The sequence below is a fragment of the Calonectris borealis genome, chromosome 10, assembly GCF_964195595.1.
Source record: "Calonectris borealis chromosome 10, bCalBor7.hap1.2, whole genome shotgun sequence".
Classification (NCBI taxonomy): domain Eukaryota; kingdom Metazoa; phylum Chordata; class Aves; order Procellariiformes; family Procellariidae; genus Calonectris; species Calonectris borealis.
Window position 1 is genome coordinate 19,212,384 of NC_134321.1, and position 21,248 is coordinate 19,233,631.

General features: G+C 48.4%; 2 protein-coding genes and 1 long non-coding RNA gene across 4 annotated transcripts in view; 2 read left to right on the forward strand and 1 right to left on the reverse strand.

Moving 5' to 3' along the window:
- Positions 1 to 7,837: 7,837 nt before the first annotated feature.
- Positions 7,838 to 17,065, reverse strand: C10H3orf18 (chromosome 10 C3orf18 homolog). Its single transcript, XM_075159251.1, is given in 6 exon segments — positions 7,838 to 10,569; positions 12,579 to 12,708; positions 14,357 to 14,382; positions 15,743 to 15,982; positions 15,984 to 16,135; positions 16,988 to 17,065. Coding segments are annotated over 5 exon segments (717 nt in total). The 5' UTR covers positions 16,026 to 16,135; positions 16,988 to 17,065; the 3' UTR covers positions 7,838 to 10,290.
- On the forward strand, positions 11,631 to 14,679 carry LOC142086321 (uncharacterized). Its single transcript, XR_012675080.1, has 3 exons — positions 11,631 to 11,678; positions 14,065 to 14,177; positions 14,300 to 14,679. It is a non-coding gene; the product is annotated as an uncharacterized LOC142086321 (long non-coding RNA).
- Positions 17,066 to 20,083: 3,018 nt separating the features above from the next.
- Positions 20,084 to 21,248, forward strand: part of HEMK1 (HemK methyltransferase 1, mitochondrial release factors N(5)-glutamine) — a 31,732-nt gene continuing 30,567 nt past the window's right edge. The window contains exons 1-2 of one of the 2 annotated variants that reach the window (XM_075159256.1): positions 20,099 to 20,341; positions 21,022 to 21,119. The gene's annotated coding sequence lies outside the window, so the exon portion shown is untranslated. Of the gene's footprint in view, positions 20,342 to 21,021; positions 21,120 to 21,248 lie in introns of both variants that reach the window. The other variant, XM_075159255.1, reaches the window with a different exon arrangement.

Here is a 21,248-nt window from a genome sequence, read left to right on the forward strand (position 1 = left end):
GTAACAGATTGTAGTAGCTGCAGTTCTAGGGTTAGGCTTGGGGTTTTGTGGTTAAATTAACTGAATTGTGTGCCAGAGCTGTAAGTTACTATAAACAATGAGCTGCATAGTAATTTGTAAAAAAAAAAAAAAAAAAAAAAACCAAAAACAAAGAAAAAAGAAAAAAAAATCTTTGCTACGTGCCAGTTTAATGCAGTTAAAACTTTTTGTACACTGGCTCCTTTTTCTTTTTTTCTTTTTAATGTTTCAAAAAGTGTCATTCTAACTTTGGTTAGTGAAGCATTCTGATGTTTCAGTTCAAAATGAATTTGTTTTAACAGCTGAGAAGTTTTTTGGGGGTAAAACCAAAGCAGAAGAAAAAGAACTGCCATTTAGGTTTTAATTTTCAATAGACAAAATGTTTAGTTTTTCAGGACAGGAAAATATCTTGAAATATAGAAAGTGTTCTGAAGGATGAAGAAATTTCTCCACTGCTGCATAATGGGGAGATTTTTTCGAAGTGGGGCTGTCTCGTAAGACTGGTAATATGGTGGCTTATTATGGTTTCTGACAACCATTCAGAGATGCTTGTGAATTTGTGTGGACACTACATGCACTGGCACTTGCTCTTGCATATGGTTGGATATAGGAAGCGGTGGCAAATGGGCATGCTTTTAGGGCTGCATAGTCTTATTTAAATAACATTGATCAAAGGCTTTTTGCTTTCCATCTACTTTGTGTATTTGCAATTTTGTCTCTTGATACCTAATTTTATATGGGGGGGTTTTGTTTGTTTTTGGTGTTTTTCTTCGTAGCCTCAACTAGTCATCCAAGAAGGAGTGTCTCAGGAAAGAAATCCTCAGGGAAGCAGTGACTTGAATTTGAACTCGGCGCCAGCCACACAAGGTTTGAAATTAGATAATCATAATTACACGAGACTAAACTGTGCGGCCATGCTCCTGGCAAACCATGCATGTACTCCCAAAGCTTTAGCACTGGCTGCAATCATTCTGGTAAATCCTACAAACAGAGGAGAATTTGGAAGGCTTCCAGGCACATTACAACAGGAGGGGTAGCACATTCCTTCCATCTAATTCAGTTGTGACTACTTCAGCAGAAGTGGATGCAGAAAAGAGGGTTAGGAAGAGAATCTACATCTTTTCTCTTTCCAAGAAGTCATGTACCTGAGGTTCTGATCACTGTTACAGGCATGGCTCTGTGAAATTGTCTGGCTGTGTTATGTAGCAAGTGAAAATAGTCTATCATGAATGTCTTACCTTACTTGAAAAGAAAAAAAAAAGAGTTGAAGATCCCTTGATGTTTGGGACATCCTAGTATTCTGGATTAATTCCAGCATGCCTCCATGATAATCTTGCACTCTCCTTCCTGGCTTGTACTCTAAGGCAGTGCTCTCTGTTAGTGGCTGGCACACTAGCAGAGATGCTAGTGCATGAGCAGCACAGGGAATGGTGACACTGGCGAGTTTCTATATAGGGCTGCAAAGTTATCTACGCTTCTCTGAGATGAGAAGTTACCACTGTCGTAGGAACTTGCAGATGCAACACCCAGAGCCCCAGCCTCACTACGACCCTGGGAAAGTGCAAATCCAAGTCCAGCCTATACCATTCAGGGCCGTTTCTGAGGTGGATGCCAGGAAAACGTGTGCAGCTGAGTTCTACCTTCAGTGAGCATCGTAGGAAGCTATTCGTTAAATATTTTCCCTTGAGTGGGAGGGGGAAGGGGCCAGCAACCCAGGAGAGGCAGATGTTGCCTTGGTTTGCCATGTGGTCAGCACAGCTGCTCTCTCATCCCGCTGCCGTTAGCGCTGGTGAGCGTGGCGTGCGAAGCAAGCTAACTGACGCTGGGCAGACAAACCCAACCTCAGGTTCTTAGAAAGTCCCTGGAAATGCCACATGATAAAACGCCAGAGTAGTTAACTTCAGTTGCTCGATTCAGTTTCCTCTCAGGCTCCTGCTCCCGTATCATTTCCTGCCACTGAGTTGTGTGATGACATCAGCAGAGCCGCAGGCTCACGGATGATGAGCTCACCTCCGGCCCAGTCGCTGCCTTTTTGTAGTACTCTTAAGCATCGCCCAAAACCACAGCCGATGTGGGTACTTTCTTCTTCCTTTCAGTTTGAGTGGGACCGAGGGCAGTGACATGAGGAATATGTTTTCCTCCTGTCGCAATGAGGTAGAACCAGATGTGACAGGATAAGCGGATGCTGCGGTCAGTGGCAGACAGCAGTGCAGCACATGATACTGCAGCGCAAGCCGTCTGTGTCTGCACACTTAGCGCCAGGGATGGAGAGAGAAATTTTACTTTTGGGGAAGGTGTGCACTTCTGTAAGAAAAAAACAGCCAGCTGAAAATCAGTAGGGATAAGCATGTACAGTATGAAACCTGGCAGTCCTCTGGAAAATTTCATAACAGTTGTTACTCACTCAGGAGCTTGAGATGGAGTAGTAATCCTTCTTAGAAACTTCTGACTAAGAAGGGAAAGAGGAGACTTACTATTCTGACTTACTGGAAACTATAGATCCTGTGGCTTGTTTGCAAGTGAGATGCAGCTGTAGCAGTTTTCAGACAGGTAGTTTCTGGATGAACCCATTCTATGGGTCTGGGTTCAACTTAGATATTACACGCCTGCAAGCTTTTGTGCTACTTGTGCAGGAGGCTGCTGCTCTGAGATATGTCAGTGGGAGTCTGCAATCACATAATAATCTTCTGCTGTGGGCACAGCCAGAGATTTTGGTCATTGTGGGGTTGGTTGGTTTGCTTTTTCCTTTCAGGTGAGGATTTTTGAGCTGCTGTGCTAGTGGGAGGGCATGGGAGGATACTTGTGCCTGCTCATCCTGCAGGTTGTATGCTGTACAGCTCTGAGTGGGAAAGAGATCTGCCCTGGGCTTCATGTCTGCAACATTAAGGAAGAATTGCTGAAATAAACAATGACTGACTCCCTGCTTTTCAGTCAATCTGTCACGGGGAGAATCAAGAAGTAGGAAGAGCCAAATTAGAAATATGCAGGACTTGCAAGCCTGCCATGGGGCAGAGAAGAGCTTTAAAGCTAGCTGATGTTTTTCCATGGCCTTTGTAGCTGGGGATCCAGCTCTGATTTTCCCAAGGCACTGGTTATGGGTGACTCTAGGTTATCCAGGAGCAGGCAGGGGTTTGTTAATGGTTCAGGCTTTATTGTGTTGCTACCTGCAGATGCTGCCAATCACAACTCGATTGTTAATGTTTTCTGTTTGTCTGGGCCAAGCAGCATTTTTCTTCTCTCTTCCATGAGTATCACTACCGAATGATTGATGAAGCTGATTTCAAAGCCTCCTAAGCCACAAAAGCAGCCTTGGTTTATTTCAGTAACCTTGCTTGGCTGATGGAGTATAGGTGTGACAGGGAAAGAGTTTGCTTTATGGCAAAATTTCCAAGACCCAGTCCAAAGTCAGAAACAGCCCTGAAATCTTGCTCCTTTTTGTCTGTCTTTCCTTCCCTGTGTTCCTCTCAGTACATTAAGAGATGGGGCAGCTGCAAACTCCTTTGTCTCACTTTGTTCCCTCTGCTGCCCCAATGGTCACCTCAGCTTTCCTGAAACCAAGGGGTTAGCTGCAGATCAGAACAAGCCTGTGTAGCCAGAAACATTCCCCACTCTGAGACAATTTTCAGACCTTCTGTGCGTCTACTTTCCTGATGTTTATGATACTGGGTAGGGCACTTCTGGTACTTTGTCTCATGAGGATCCAGGGTGTTAGTTGGAAATACATATAACTGCACACAGCAGAGGTTGATCATGTGTGTTTGCATAGCAGAAGCCAGAAAATTTCACACAGACTATAAATTCTGGGCTTTCAATAGCCTCATGCTGAGGCCTGCTGCCAGGGAAGCCATTTGTGTCAAGCTTTAGCCTGGAGCTGGTACAAGAGCAACGGGAATGTTGTTTTGAAGACCTTTGGTGGTTTGGGAATGGATCCTTGCCACCTTTTAACCTTGCACTGATTCTGCAATGGGGCATTTGGGCAGCTAGGCTCCTGGACCCAGAGCTCTAACCCTCTCTCTCCCGTGATCTTTCCCTTTAGGCATCACTGGAAAAGACGGTTCCAGGCCTGGCAAAACTACTGGTCTTAGGAGATCTCTGAGTAACATCCCTGCCACAGCTCAGTAGTATGCCACCTGTTCATGTCTTGCTGAAGCCAGAAGACTGGAAAGCAAACGGGATTTTTCATGTCATATTTCAAATTCTTCCTTTGTGATAATTTTGGCCAAGCTTTCTCTCCTGTTGTCTGCTGAGTTACCCCAAACATCCAAACAGGGGCTTAGGGGAAGAAATGGCAAATGCTTTGTCAGGGAGATGCCTTTCACGGTTTGTAGTGTATCTTTTGTGAGGATATTAATCTTTCTTAAAAATATTTGGATAACATGGTGCCTTGCCCTGCCACAGACAGCAATAGTTCAACAGAAAGATGGTGTTGACTCAGTAATGCAGATACAGTAAAGGAAACCTATTTACACAGCTAATTGCTGAACTTATATATCATACCACATCTGATAGATTGATGGAGCAGTCCCAAGAGTTAAGTTTTGCTCAGATGCCCATAGAGATTGCATCTGAAAGACAGTCTTTGAGTCCTTTCTTTACTATACCAGAAAGAAAAACCTTCATGGCATTTCCAGCTTACCTAATGCTGTTGCTCCAGTGGTCAGCAACTTGGATGCTTTAGAGGAAAGTTTGCACCCTGATGTCTTGGGGATTGATTCTGAATTTTTTATCCTAGCATTGTTAGCTCAGGACCATCTCCTGTAACTAGCTTTTGGCCTGGTGGCACTCCCCCTGCATTTGATAGCAGCTCTGAGTGCACAATGTTTACAAGCTTAGTCACATTCACTGTGATTTTATCACTTCAAAGGAGTGTCTGTAAAGAACCAGTTACACAAAGGTTGCTTCCTTGCAGAGCCTCAGGATTCAATTTAAATTAGTTGTATCTTCAGTCCATAATGTGCGTATGTGGGGTCCTCTAGTGTTGCAGCTATGCAAACAAAAGCTTGCTGATACAGTTTAGTTTTGGGAGACAGCAGTAGCCAGTTGGTCTGAGATTGTTGCTGGCTGCTCTCAGTCTTACATTGTATGCAGATTTGTGCTTTTGGTGTCAGAGCTGATCTTGCTAAATTCTGAGGAATTGAGGGTATTTCCAATATCCAGTTGCAAACAGTGAAATCCCAGTGGTATTTTCCATCTCATGGATTCTCTGCCTGCCTATTAAAGGGACAAAGTGGGTATTTCAATTATCTTTGACAAGATGTAAAATTGGCTAGCTTTACAGTGTTAAATATTTAAACAGAACATAATTGGCTTTAAATGTATGGCAGTGCATAGCAGAAACCTGTGAAATGGCAGTGTATATTGAGCTCATTTATTATCCTTTCATCAGAAGGCTGTTCCCTTAGCAGGTATTTATTTAATGCAAGAAAATGTATGCAGAATTAAGAGGAAGGGCTGATTGGAGAGAGATAATAGGAAAAAAAAAAGTTTTTTTCCTTCCAGGACATTTTGTCCAGTCTGCCCAGTTTAGTAGTGATCAGAGTCCCGATCCTGTTAATTCTGTCTTGTTGTCTGGTTTGCCCTAACAGTAGTTTCTTGTCTATGGAGTTTGATGGTCTCAGCAGAAAACTGCATCACGGATAACCTTTGTGCCTCCTCTACCACATAGCAGAGAAATTAAGGATTAAAAGGATTAGATCACAGGGAGTGACCTAAATCTTATGCTGTAGGATGAGGCATGCTGCCAGGTATGGGAAGAGTTTGACCACGTTCTCCTGCTGTGTGGATAAATCCAGGTGGGACATCATGCATGCAAATCTATAACTGTTGATGGTTACATGAGAAGATCCAACTGGTGTTCCTCTGAATTAAGTTAGGGAGCTGCTCTTCAGTGGACACACAAGTTCAGCTGCAGTTCATGTCTGCATTCAAAGGCCACTCCAGTAGCAGACCAATATATTTTACCAACTTCTTTACCTGATTTTCATGTGAATTGGCAGGTTTAGTACTGTGCTTGCAAGGCTGTACTGCCTGTTTAATGAACCCCTATTACCTCAGAATAATAGCTGTTACAATGTGAGACTGGAACTTCAGCTTCTCCGAAATGGATATTGATTGCATCTGTAAGAGACTCAAGCTTTTCTTATGACATCAGTCAGACCTTTCTTAGCTGGTGGCATGGAGTAGGGATGGAAACTGCCTCAGCTAGATAGTAAATCCTTGCTTTAGGTGAGCAGTATTCCTCTGGGACATGCATACAAACTCTTTTTTTTTTTTTAAAAAAAAAAAAAAATCTAATCTATGCTACCTCTTAATACTCTATTGGGAAGCCACAGTAGAAAATATGTCTCCATAAAAATGTAAGTGCTCAAGGAGAACAAGCAGAATTCCACGCTATTAGGAGCTACTCTGTGTGTAGTTGAAATCCCAATCCATAGCTTCAGCTTCCATGTTTATGCAGAGACTTAGAATGAACGTCAATGCCTGTTAAAGGTGGGCAGAAATCCAAGCCATCTTCAGAGAGCTAGGCTCTCACGCTGAATTACTTGGATTTTCTTTTTTGAAATGATGAACGCTTTTTATTTCCCATATAGTTAGTTACCTTTTCTGTGTAGCCAAATCCTACCTCTAAGCAAATGCATTTCAAGTGTTTTTAAGCTCAGACAGTTTTGGTCTGACTCATTCAAAAATAAGAGGTCATTACAGTCAGATCAAAACATGGGAGGTGAACGAGGTTTGTTATCTAGCCAAGTTTGGAAGATTCTCATAAATGGTTTTGGTAAAGGCATAAAGAGTGTTGGCAACTTGCAAATTAGCCTTGGAGTTTGTTTTTAATAAAGGTATAAAACGTAGCAGCTCAGGCTTCTGCTTTGCCTTCTCCATATACAACAACCTCAGCACACATGCATATCACCAGAGAAGGTGAGTTTCTCTTAATCCGAATTGGAGTTTTGGGGATTATAAAACAAGACTTGGTCATTCAGGAGCACCCACAGATCTATGTGAAAACAAGGAATAATGAACATGAGGAATCACAAACGGAGGTAAACAGACAGGGCCTTAAACCCAAAAGTTGGTGCCTAATTCCATCCTGCCTAATTCCATCCTCTTGTGTATATCTTATAGTACCTTGTAACTGGCTTGATTGGAACACAAGCCAGTTCTGCTTCATGTGTACATCCAGAAGTCGCCACAGCTGAGTCTGTTTATGCCCCGCATTGTTCTGTGTGCCATACAACTATTTAACTTTTCATACAATTAATCCTGTTCCTGTGCATAGCCTCTTCGGTTAGTTTGACAGCTTTCCTAACTAGTCCCAAATTTTGGGTCTGTGGGCCAAAACATGAGGCAGAAAGTGAATCTGGAATACACCAAGAATATCACTATGGAGCTACCCAGGCTGCTGCCCAGAGTGTTCACCCAGTGTGGGCAGGCTGTCGTGGACGGAGCTGCAGGTGAGCTGATGAACTCCTAGTTTGTCCAGGAATTCAGCTGGTTAAAGGATAATATGGCAAACAGACAAGTTGGAATTTGTCTTTCTGCACTCTGGATGCCCAGGATCTGCTAGGCTGGAAGTTCCTCCTTCCTGACTTCTCCACCATGCATCAAGCCTTCCTGAAGAGGTCTGAGTTTCCATGCTGTGGAGCACTAAACCTTGACCCCCAGAGAGCTTGTCCTTCCAAGTTTTTCACACTTATTTCAGTCTTTGAAAGAGCAGGGGAATTCACTGCATACAAATTACCAACAGGTACTGAGGATATGCTCCAGCAGTTTTCTGTGGAAAATCCAAATGATGGGGAGAGGGAAAGACAATCACACTCGATTTCATGTAAATAGTTTAATTATATTTCAATGCTTAAAACACAGAAACACTTGAATTAAATTACATCATAATGCTTCTGCTAAATTGTACATATACTTCCAAGAACTGTGAGAGGAGGCGCTATTGAACTAAAAGAATACTCCAGTACAAGCCCAGCAAATACCCGTAATATTCTTTTAGTCTTATTATCTGTACTTCTTTAACCTAAGGGCAGTCATCACAGGACAAAGCCCACCATTACAGGAAGAATGGTTAAAGAGAATTCCTCTGTAGGTGTGTTTGTTATACAAGACATATCTCGGCATTAACGTGGAACAAGGTGCATGTTTTTGCACCTGAGCTGGCAGATGCACTGCTTGGCAGCTGCCTGTACAGCACATGGAGTTGGGTAAAGAGCACAAAGTAGGCTGTTGGTTTGAGGAAACAGCTCAGCTTACACTTGCCTTTTATCAAGTTTAAAACAACAAATGAAGTTCCAATCCTAAGAGTTCTAGGGGAAACGTTCCCATTTAGGACAGCCGTGCACCCCTGCTGCCGCTTGCATCCCTGTCCTGCTGCAGAGCGTGGGAGTGTGACAGGCAGTGATGTGCCAGCTGCTGAAGGGAGAAATCTGAGGTCTCTGCGGCTGGCTGCCCTCAGTGAGCACTTGGAGGAGATGGTAAGTGTGCATGTGTGTGCGGGGTGATGTATTTGCTTCTCAGCTGATCATGTAGGCATAACCTCTGGGAAGAACCACAGATAGTGTGCAAATTCTAAGGACCTAAGCCAGATTACATGGAGTATTTGCACCCACGCACCTTCCTTCCAACAGTATCCCTGGAGTGCAAACACGAGCAGCAACCAGCAGCCTGCCATATCTCCTGGGTATGGAGGATGGGCTGTTTTCCACAGGTGATGACATTCCTAGCCCTAATACACTCCCAGAACTCCCTGGTTTTAAAAAGAAAGAGGGATACTGAAAAATTAAAGCAACTTAGCTCTGCAAAACTGTCACGAAGGAAGCTGTGTCTGTGAAGGAGGGAGGGCCGGTAAGAAACTCTGCACTGCAGGGGTCAGTGGCACATGCCCAGGAAAGAGAAAAAAAAAAAGTCACAGTGGGGAAGGAAAAAAAAAAGATTTGGGACAACAAAAACTAACTGGCAGGTCCAAACTTGCAGCAAAGCACATGATACCTGAATTGCCACTCAGTGAAACATCTCCTTGCATAAAGCCTACTTTTAGATCTGCATTCAAATTTTGGCTTGCCCTGATTCCCTTTTGACTGGTACTGTGGATGGAATATAATCTGACTGACAAATGCATGTACTGCAAAAAAATTAGGAGGTGATCAGTGCATGGCTGGGCACTGATGCTTGCATGCAGGCTCTGCTGCTGGCCACTGTGCTGGCCTGCAGCACTCAGGGTTCGTGGCCACCAAAAGGCTCTGCAGAGGACAGCCCCCATGCCGCACTGCAGCATGCCAAGGTGGCCAGAGACCCCTTTGCACTCTCTCCCCCTGCAGCCCTGAAGGACGCACAGGCAGAGAGATGCTTCAGGGTTACAGGGAAACTCCTGGCTTACCTGTCTAGTCCTACTTTCTGCATTAGCAGGTAACATGAGCAGAGGCTAACACAAAGCTCTGTGTTTCCTTCAGTAGGAAGAAGAGAAGGCTCTGACTGCAGGTCCTGGAAGGTAAGGAAGTATGAACCAGCTGTTCGGTCACCTCTGGGGGCAGATATGGGGCTGTTGTAATGTTGAGCCAAAACATGTTTTTCCTTATGTGAAAGAAAGTATTTCAAGGCTTAATCTTTTTTTCTGGATAACACTCTGCACTGTAGAAACTTCCCTGAGCCAAAGCAGGAGGGGGATAGATGGTATCGGAACCCCAGTTCTACTCTACTCCTCTCTGTGGCCCAACCACCATTATTCTTAGCTCAGCGGCAAGGAGTCACGTAGCCAGACATTGACACCCCCTGCCTGTAGCTGTGTGAATTTCCCTCTGTCTATATGGCAGCCCTAATTTGGGATATTCAGCCACTTCCTCAGTTAAGATGTAATCAGCCAAATGTTCACCATTTCACTTTTTAAAGCTAGTGAATTCCCCATGCTTCAACATCACCTGGGGCGCACACTTATCAGCAGCCCACATGACGCAAGGGGGATAAGCCCATGGTATGTGTTTTCCCTGGCGTGCCCCAGATTACCACTCAGCTAGGGGAATCAGCTCTCCTTGCCTAAAGGGGCTTTGCCACCAGTCACCCCTCCAGGATCTGCCAAACCTGTGGTCACTATACAGAGAGGCTCATTTATCGCTTTCCTTGGGGTCTGGTGGCACAAAGCCAATGGGGAAGCTCTCTGAAACATGCACCTCTCCTCCTTCCCTGACCTAGAGAGCGCGAACACGTGCTCTGACAAGTTAATCTACAACAAAGCAGGCACTGTTCCTAAGCACGCAGTTTGGTAGATGGTATCAGTCAGCAGCAGCCCAGAAACTGGAGCTCAGGACCTTTCAGTGGTAACAGACGCACCAAAAAATCACCATTGCCATCACAAAGGGTTTGCTTCCCAAAGTGACGACAGTTCCCAGTGCTTGTGCCCATTTGTAACACAAACCAACGGGGTAACCAGGTGGGCTCAGTGGATCGGCCATGCTTGCAGGAAGTCACTGGCTTCTCGGCTTCATCCTCCCCAGTCTCAGCATGATCCCAGAGCAGGGGCAGGTATTGTTCATGCATTGATGGCATTGGCAACGTCTGTGAACACAAGACGGCTGGGTCTCTGGAGGGCTCCTTGACTTGTCAGCAGAATCTGCATTGAAGCAGTGAAAGATGAGACCCAGCAAATCTGCTCTTGCGCAGGTGCGTGTTTTGGGCACAGACTGCCCGGTATTGTAACTAGATTCCGCCCCTTACTAAGGGGAGGCTGGTTGACTAACACGGCATTAACGAAGCTGCGACAGAAAAATACAACAGGCCAGAGAGCAAGTCAGCACATCCATGCCAGTTTAAAATCCCCATGTCATTGGATTACTGGGTCTCACTATTTATATATACTAAGCAACATGAAAAGACTTGAAACATCAAGGCGGCCTGGAAATGTGCCATAGACTGAACTTTGGCTGTTGTTTTAGACTCTCTCTCTCTTATTATGTTAAGCCTTTAGATTTGTGTACTTTCCAAGCAGAGGATTCTGTGCATTAGCAAACTCTGGAGGGATCCGAGGTATCCTGCTGGCCAGTCCCTGTACGGGAAGGATCTGCTTTTACTGTGCTAAGTTTAACTCTGGCCTTGTCATTTCCCCCTTCACTACCTGAAGGGAAGCCCTCCATGTGCACTAATAGAGGGATCTGATGTTTTCCCAGTATGCGCTACTCGGAGTACAAGATCCTTTGCTTTTATACAACAGTATTTCTTGCTTTCCCAAACCAGTGTATGGAATATGTTGACTACCTTTCATATTCCAACACACACATCTCCTTTGTGCTCTTCAGCAGGTTGGGAAGCATGTCTCAAGGTAAATATTTTATAATTACAGTTGTATTTATTATCTCCTCTTTCCCTTTCTGCTCACACCAAGCTTGCTACAGATTATCTGAAGGTGTAAAGTATGTGGAAACTCAGAATTGTTTGGGAGAACTCCTGCTCCTGGAAGTGGAAAAGCAAGGGAAGACACAGGCAACACAGAGCAGCTGGAGAGGAATTCAGGAAAGGAGAGATGTCTACTCTAAGGGGAGGCTGTATCACGGGCTAAGAGACATACCTGTTCCAACCATCCCTGCTGGCTCTGTCTTTCAGAAAGGCTTTTTGTATGGTGGTGGTGACAAAGGAAACAGAAAACACGGTGAAGCTGGCTGCAAATGATGGTGAGAAGCCCTTCTTCCCTATTTCTCCTACCTCTTGGTACACTGGGGAAGGACATAGCCTCTTGTCAAAGACCCGTCTGGACCATTAACCAAAAATACGTGGCCAAGCTATCAAGCTCTTTCCTAACTCACAAAAGTAGTAAGGCAGTGGTCTCTGAGGACCTTATCATTTCTCAGCATGCTGCATGCCTTTGAACACTCAGAAGCGGTCAAAGCAAATCCTTCTTCCCCTCTCCCCAAATTCAAATAGAGAATTCTCCTCCCTTTTCTCTTTCTGAGCCATGCCTGCTCTGCGCCCAGCAAGGTTGGCCTGGAGGTGCTGACAAGACCAGATGTGCCATGCCACAACAATGTGCAGGCTTTCTGCCTGCATTCTTCAGGGCTTGCAGCACAGTTAACTGTTATGCTTACAGGCTTTCCCTCAGCAAGGCCTTGTTCCACACTTGCATCCTTAGGCAAAGCAGGGATACCTTAAAACTGGGTGGAAATTACTTGTTTTTCAGGGCCAGGGCAAAGGAGCCTCAGTGCTTTGTGGGCATTGAACCCCTCTCTCCAGAAAATGGCATTCATCCTACTGTTCCCTTGTGGTGCCCTGGGTGGTAAACTGTAGTAAACTCACCCTTAATTATTGAAGTTGCCCTTTTCTCTCTCCTACTTCACTAGAGCCAGCACTTTGCCTCCCCAGGCTCTTTATCCTAGTTGCCTGACTCTTCAGTCCATCCTAAGCACTCCAAAATGCTCAAGCCACCTGAGCAGGACTGGCAGAGATGGGGAAAGTCCTCCTGAGGTTTTACACGGTTTCCTTACTCTACAACCCTACAAAACCTCTTTGACTCTGTAACAAAACCAGTGCAGGTACCAGTGGTTGTAGTAATAGACTTGCTGGCCCCTGCTGCCTACCTTGCTCTGCGATGCCTGGGAAGATGCTGCATCTCGCCCATGTTCCAGCAGCTCCTGCTCCAGTTCATCCTGTTCCTCGGTGGGATCAAAGTTGTACATGGGCATAAGCTGGTGCCGTAGCTTCTCCAACCTGCCCGTGGGAGGGAAGGGAAAGGGTTGGTTGAGAAGGACAGATGCTCAGGCTGCCTTCGCCACCCCATTGCTGAGGCTTTCTGCAGGCTGTTTCTCCTGCTGCACAGGGATTCTGCTCTTGTTGCTCTTGCTGGATAAGGGTCAGGCCCTCTCCTGCAGGGATGAGGATAAGAACCTACTACACACAGCTGGTAGGAGTGGAAGATACCCAGAGTGCAGTTACAGGGATTAATTGCCATCACTAATCTATGTTGGCAGGCATTACGCACAGAGGAATCAGACAGGGATTTAAGTTCCTGCAGACCTTAAAAGATCAAGCTTTATGTGGGTGGAACAAAAGAGACAGTGGAACATACTGGCTAGGCATTTTGCGACTTCTCCCCTGTCCCTCTGCCCACAACAGCCAGTCCTGCCATGTCACGCTATGTCTGCCAGCAGAAGTCCACTTCTAGGTCCAGTGGCCTACGAGTAGTACTTTAACTCTAGGGCTGAAGTGCATAAAAATAAATAGAAAAATAATAATAAATAGGAAAAATAGATTCTCATAGGAGGCTGATGCCTGTGGACAGGCTGTTCTTACTCTTGTATCATTGCTCCAAGTGACAGAGGTATAAAGTATTACCCCAAGGGGTCTCCCTAAATACTGGGCAGCTCAGAGATGGAGGATGGATGGGTGGGCATGCTCCTGTGAAAACACTGAGCCCTGGCCTGAGGCTGTAGCTGAGTTTTCGGGGGTGGGGGAGGGAAACACAAGCAGTTACTGGCAGTGTCACCACAAATATCTATTTTGGCAAGTGTTAGGATGACACATTCCCTCCCTGCTTCTGTATGGGTTTGCCAACACAACCATTATCTCCAGAGCTCTATATTCACAGGCCAAGCATTAGCTGCTCCTATGGCAGTACCCAGATCTGGGCTTCAGAGTCTGGCTTGGAAATTTTACAGTGGGCAGCAGCACTTCTTGAAAGTCTGTGGCCAGGCCAGGCCTGCCACAAGGAGTCAGGCAGGGAGGAGGTACCACATCTAATGGATCTTCACCAGTGTCTCTGCTGTCAGAGACGGGAGAATCAAGACGTGTGTCTCCCTGCGTGCTGCTCTCCTCTCTATTTTCAGCCAGGAGCTTAACAAGGAAATCAAGACACTAAGTCTTGGGCTAGAAAGCTGCATCTCTGCACTATGCTGCTGCCAGTTGCTGTGACTGCAGCTAAAGAGGCTTCAGCCTTGCAAGGCCAGTGTCATTGGCCCGGGTTGTTGGAAAACAGGGATCTGGGAATGGCTGAAACGTGAGATCCACACCTCTCGTGACAGAGTTCCCAGCTTCTTTATCCACTCATAACCCCTTCCTCTGTTGTAGTGCATCTCATAGATGAAGCATGAAGAGTTTGCCGGATCCCTAACCTCCTCCTGCTCAACCATGTTTTCCTTTCCAAAGCTGCGGAGGAGTCTTGGAGGCTGTGGTGTTAGGAGGTGGGTCAATACCAGGAGTGCAGTGTCCCTACCCGTCTCATTCACACGCAGCTGATTCCCCGTAGGCTTGTTCTCAGACAGCCATCCCTTACACTCTCCCCATCTCTCTGTCTCCTTCCTAGCTCTCTCTGGATTTTGAAGCACTGAGTTCCCTTCAGCCAACAACAGATGTTACTTACCTCTTCCTCTTCCTGATATACAGAACCTGAAGGAGAAAGAAAACCATCATTACAACAGTCCCAGTAGGATGGGGAATGGCTGAGAAGAGAAATTTTGGGCACAGGGCAAACAGAAAGGAGGTGTAGCAAGTCTGGTGTCGCTGCGTACCAAAGCAGGGGGAAGGGAGAAGTGACAACCAAAAATGAAATTTCATATGCATCAGTGTAAGCTCGGTAGCACATCATGTCTGACACCAAGTGCTCAAGTGGCCTGTTATTAGGTGTGTTAGTAGTAGTAAGAATATTAGGTGCAAGAGTGTTAGGTGTATTATTATTAGGTGTAGCTCAGCACATTTCTGGTGGCTGCAGGACATACGTTGCAATTTAAGAGTGGATGAAGAACCTTCCCTTTATGGTTTTCATCTGTAGATTTCCAACAGCATAGAAGTGCTGTTACCCCCTCCCCAGTATAAAGGGAAGAAGTAAAGAGGGCATGCTGAGTGACTTGCCTCGTGTCAGCCAGTAAGAGTGGCTGCGCCGGGAAGAAAGTGAGGCTTGGCCTCCAGAGCCTTGTTCTGACAACTATGAACGCTGGATGTTGCTCTTGGGAACTTACGACCATTTCCAGGATAATGTTTCCAGGTTCTCTTAGGGGCTTTTGGAAAAACTCCTCCTTGGGCCTGCAATGAAATTTTGCAGTAGTCCCTTTCTGTAGGCTCCTCTGATGGTTGTATTAGTGAAGCTCTTCCTCATACGAGGAATGGGAGCTTGCCGCTACCTTCTGTTCTCTGTTGGCAGGTAAACGATCTGGATATATGGCAAAAGAAGAACTGCAGTACTTGCACTGCCTGTGTCAGGCCCAGAACTAGTTTCTGAAAGCTTCTGCCTACAGTATTAATGGCAAGGTTAGTTATGCAGCAAATCCTCAAGGGCTTTGCTGATACCCAGCAAGTAGAACCTTGGAAATACAGTCCAGAATGAGTCTAGCTAAAATGGATTCAGGCCACTTTAATTCAAAAAGGCAAGGGGAGATTAACGTGGTTTCAACAGCCTGCTTTAAAAGTTAGTTTGGATGAACTTTGTTGCGGGGGCCCCCATGTTGGCAAGGTTTAAATCGATGCAGCTGTTCTAGTTAACAAGTCAGAACAGAATCTACTTTGTGTTCTTTTAACTGAACTTCATATTGCTATTAAAAATAAATACTGATACCACAGTATCAGTGGTATCCTCTAGGCCTGCTGAGCATCCCGTTCGGACTAGACCTCAGAGAGACCACAAATACTAGAGCACTGGATAAAGGCCTTAAAAAGAAAGGGATCTTGGGAACTCAGTTCCCAGCAGTTCTGGGTGAGCCCCTTTGCCCTCCACCCTCAACAGACAGAGAAATATTTAGCAGGGCTCTCTTACCATAGCTACAGCCAACCCAATCACAGTAATGATCCCAAAGGACAGCAGCATTGTGCTCATGCCGGGTCCAGTGCTGGCCACATCTGGGATTTTGGTGGTGTTGAAACTGGTAGTCTCAGGGCTTATGGTAGCTGTTTCTGGTACAGTCACATCCAGTGTTGTCCCTGGGTCTGGCTTGGCCGTGGTGGTGGTGCTGTGATACAAGTCAGGCACAGAGGGTGAGCTGTAACTCATCCTGCCAGCTCTTGGTCTCTTCTTTTGCCAAGCTGTTGTCCTCACCCATCAGCTACAGAAGCGGAGAGCTGCCCTTCCTATCAAGGACCCTCATGTGAGACCTATCCTGCAGCATCATCGCTGACGGTTTTTCTTCATAGGAACCACACTGGTTTCTGCCTAGGAAAGAATGAGAACAAAAGAACAGTGCAGAGCTCTTGGAGACAGGCACAACCTTTTCCAAAGCTTCCCAATTCACTAGTACAATTTTTGAGAGCAGCTCACAGATGCCACTCAAAGTAAGAAGATTTTTCAGGGGTACTGAGAGCCCCTGAAGTCGTGCCCGATTCACTTGCAGTCAGTGATACACTCTCCCCTCACTGCTTCAGCTCTGCCTCCTTGCAGGTACTTGGCAGATCTATGTGGGGACAACCTCAGAACTCCTGTCTTTGGTCTACTCCAGGCTGAGCCAGGTGGCCTCTATCTGCCCCGGGAGCATTTTCCTGCTTCTGTCTCTTGTTTTTAATTTTTGGAAAGCTACATGGAGCCCCTTAAGTTTACCAGTGGGAACATATCCAATAAAATGGCACTCAGCTGTGAGGCATCCATATCTCAGGATGCTTTTTACCGAATCCGAAGTAGGACTTCCCTGTTGCGTCCTTCATCCTATCCGCTCTGGAAAGGCAGCTTCCTTAAAGCAGTGGGTTGCACCAGTCCCCCATCTGCTACTAAAAACAGTGAGTATTTCTCAAGTCCCCCATGAAAGCACCCACTCAAGCTTAGTCATGCACTTCTAATTATCAATATTAATTTTAAAATGAGTCCAATTTTGGACTGGAGTTGTGAAATTTGATAGATCTATTCATGCTGAAAACACGAAAGGCTTTAATTGCTTCATGCTTCTATTGTGCAAATGACCAGGAGTTGCAAAACACCATGGGATGATCCTATGGGAAGTATTTGCACAACTTTTTTATAAACCCACTGTATATAACATTAGTTCAGCAATTGCTTCCATGAAAATGCAGCTACCTCTGGACCAGAGCAGTGCCGACCACAAGAACTACTGTAGCAGTCCTCTGATAATTTCTCTGCAGTTTAGCAGACATTACATCTCTGGACTGGAATGCAGACGGGACGTAGGGGTTAATGAGCTCTGAATAGAAAAAGATGCGCCTGCAAAGAGAAATGAGCCATTGTTCTTCTCCACTCTGTTCTATTCTAGGCAAGGTTATTGCACAGTTCCCATTACTGTGACGCCTTACTGCTGTCCATAACGGCATTAAGCAGCGTGATTAACATCTGTCGCTAACAACTGAAGCAGAGAAATCACACCAGGCAAACAGCACCAGGCCACCCTGTGGTCAGTCAGCAGCCCGAGTGGCCACCTCGACTTGCACAGTGCTTGTCCTGCATCTCCCTGAGCAGGTAATCTCTCACCACACATGCAGGATCTGTCTCACAGCTCCCTGTGAACAACTTTGTGAAGTGGGAGTTGCTGGGAGATTTTGAAGTGCCTGGGAGACTGTGGGAGCTGTCAAACTCCCATGAGTTTCTAAAGAAATGTGAAGACAGCAGTTCTGGTCTGGTCCCATCTAACATCATGCTGAGTCAGCTCATTGCAGCTGAAAGGGACCGTGTCCTTCACTGACCACCAAACCATGCACACCTAGCTTAAACCATGTGGCACCTGGATTTCCCCTGCCATTACTGACCACAGTAGAGCTCAGGTGTAGTGGACGCTTCGGCACAAGGATGGCAAATTTGAAATCTGAGTGCCGCAGCAGCAGCAGCAGCTACAGCCCAGCAGGGAAAGGGAAGGAATTGTTGAGCAGGTACTGGGCAGACTGAGCAGCTGCTCAGAGAGAATAATTGATGTGTGCTATTCAGGGAAACTCTCTATGATGATAATTCACATTTTAAAAAAAGCCACCACCAAGGAAACAAAAAGTGAAAAAAGAGCCTGAGTGAAAGGAGTGAAGTAGGCCCAAGGGCTTTGCAAAGTATGGCTCTAGAGCTTGAACAGCTCCTGAATTTTGGAAACAAAATGGGTTAGGCCTTCATCTCAATGCAGTGTCAGTTTTGGAAAACGAGTGGAACTTGGATGTTGAAGCTGATACCAAGCCTTTGGGTAAGACCCCTTTTGTATGGACCACACACTGCGCTGCTGTGCATTGCTCCTCTGAATAAAGTTAGGCTAGGTTAAAATTAGCCAGCTGAAAATCTGGTCAAGTGGGAACGGGGCCTCTTGTTCATGCTTTCAGGATCCTGTCCATGCTGAAGGATTCTCAAGCCCAGAGACCTAGTTCTCAAAGCGGTCCTGTGTGAAAGGTTTCTGACATGGCTTAGACAACCCGTTCCAGGTCCAGCTGAGGGTATTTCTGTTCCCAAGCCCCTTCTGGTCCAGGTTGCAGAGGGCCAGATGGAGAGGCTGAGTGCCAAGTATGGCCCAGGGCCCACGGCTTACAATGGGGGTGGATGATCTCTGCCACCACCTTCTTTTCCCAGTTGTCATCCTGGTGCTGGAAGTTTGATCTGCAGGCTGGGCACACTCCAAGTCTCTGACGGCTGCTCTAGGGCCAGGGACAGCTACTACCTATTGCTAGCAGGTTTCAGCATAGTCCATGCACGAACAGAACAGAAGAGGAACCAGATCCTCAGCTGCTGCGAGCTGGCATTCTTCCACTGCCTGCACCAACAGAGCTTCTCACACAGCCAGGACCGCTCTGTGCTGGGCTCTGCTGGGTCTGGGAATAAGAACACGTTTGTTTCTCTCCTAAGCCAGCACTTCCAAACTGGTCTCTGATAGGCGCTGCGGTGGCCAACACCTCTGAGATGCAGAACATCGCGTCAGGCACTAGCTTGAAGCTGCTGGCTTTTCTGAGTCTTGGTTTTAATCTCTCTGTGCTGCAGTTTCCTCTTGGGTATGACAGAAATAGAGGTTTTTGTCACAGGGATGAAGATGGGTCACGGGGTCTCTGGATGAAGAAGGCAAATAATAACTAGTATTTTTTCTGCATTACTTCACCAAGATGAAGTGTCTCTAGTAATTCAGCAATGCAAGCAGCATGGGGTTGCTGTCGGCTATGGGATGTGGCTTCCCAGTGTGTGAGCTTGTGGCTTCCTCTGCCCCTGCTACAGGGCTGACCAGGCTCCAGGGCAGCCCCCAGGGTAGGGGGGGAAGCCCCAACAGCGTGTGCCCACTGTCCTGGAGCTCCTCAGCTGTCACCCTCCCGCTGTCAGAGGGGTGCCACGGTCCCGTCCCACCCTGGCACAGGTGCGGGGACACTCCCCACTAATGTCATCGCTCCTCCGACTCCGCACTGGTAGAAAACTGAAATACAAGCAATCGCCCTGACCCCTAACCCTTTCCGGGCAGTGCCACCCCACAGCTGCCGGGGACTGTCCCTGCGGGAAGTCACTCCTCCCCCGTCCCGGGGAGAAGTTTCCAGACGGCCCTTCCTGCTCCGAAACGCTACCCGGGCGCTGACGGATCAGCCCCGGGGCTCGCAGCCGGCTCCCCGCCGCAGTGCTGCCTGCGCTCCGCGCCCGCGGCGCCGGTCACCCGCAGCGCTCCGCCTCGCCCGGCCGCGCTGGGCGGGCCTCGCCGGGGCGGCCGACACAGAGATGGGGTCGGGCACAGCGCGGGGCGCCGCGGCCCGCCCTTTCCCGCCGCCGAGAGGCCGCGGCGGCCCCCGCCTGCGCCCGCGGCCCGGCGGGACGGGACGGGGCGGCGCGGCCGGACGCCCCCGCGGCCCAGCCCGCCGCCGCCGCGCCCCTCCCCGGAGGCAGCCGCGTTTCAGCGCCGCGCCCCCCCCGCCGGGGCGGCCGCTGCCCGCCGGCGCCCCCGGCCCGCCGGGGCCGGCACTTACTGAGCGCTCCCCGCTGAGGCGGCCGGTCCCCCCGGAGCGCCGCTGGCGGTGGGGCCGCCGGGGGGCCGCGCCCTCGGCCGCGGGGCCGCGCTGCCCGCGGGGGGCGGGCCGGGCCGGGCCGCTCAGCTCCGCGCGCACCGCCGCACGGCCGGCGGCCCCGCCCTGCCGCTCTGCGCCGCAGGCGATTGGCCGGCGCCCGCAGGGCTCGGCTAGCGGTTGGTCAGTGCGTCTGTCACTCATGCGCGCGGCGGCGGCGGGCAGGCGGTGCGGCGGCTGTGGCGGCGCTCGGTGAGCGGCGGGAGCGTCTTGGCTGTGCGACCGTTTCCCCCACACCGCTTCCCTAAGCCCCCCACCGCAGGCTGCGGGGCGGAAGGCGGCTGCCCCCGGCCCCGGCTCCGGCCCCCGTGGGAGCCGGCTGCGCCTCCAGCCCCGCTAGTGGCGGTAGCCATGAGGTGAAGCGTCGCTGTGCGGTCGCGCTCGCCTCTGAGGGGCCTCCGGGCCCGCCGCCGCCCAGGTAAAGCAACCCCGCGCCAGCGCCGCGGTGCAGGCCAGGCGGGGTGCCTGGCGCTGGTCAGGGTATTGCGAGTGCAGGGAAGGCCGGGACAGCTGGAAGGAAGGCCGGGCTGCAGTCCCGGCAGTGTTCTGTGGGGCTCGTTTACCGCCGGAGAGCCGCCCGGTCACTGAAATGAGGCGTGGGTGGGCAGCTCGCTGGCTGGCAAATGGGGACTTGTACCCCCCCCCCCCCCAGTGCGGCCAGCGGGGCTGTGCGAGGGGCCAGTTCAACTGACCACTAACTCAGCAGCAGAAAGGTATCGACTTGTATGGCGCAAGCCCCAGCTCCTGCCTGAGACTGTGAGCGAGGCACGGAGTGTAGGGCAGGGGCCAAGAGTGGGACAGGCCATGCCTTTCGATGGCCACCAGTGTACGTGTTGGACTACAGTGGGTGGGGATCTGGGGCTTGAAAGGATCAAACAGAACTGGAGGGAAAAAAATCTGTTCACTACCTGTGTGCAAACAGGTATTTCCACCAAGAAGGAGCATACAGGGGCTGTTCTTGGTGGGGAGGGACCTCACATCAGTAGCTGGTCTCCTTGATTAATAATGACAGTAGTGGCAGCATTGTTCCGGTCGTGGCCAATTAAAGTCTTATCTGCCTCCCTAACAGCACTGATGGTTAATGTTTTATTCCTTTAGTGTTCCTCTTGTGGCAGTATCCCCAAAACAGGGCCTTGAAGTGGGGAGCTGCTTGGCTAAAGACTGTCGCTGTCAGACTGCTTATTCATAACGTAAAGGCAAGTTTTCACAGAGGCTGCTTATCTCTCTGCTGGGGGTAATGAAGATGGTAAGAAGGGGATCCTTGGGCTCTTAGAGCACCCATCCCTTTGTCAGGAGATAGCAAGTGAGCCAATCTTGAGATCTTT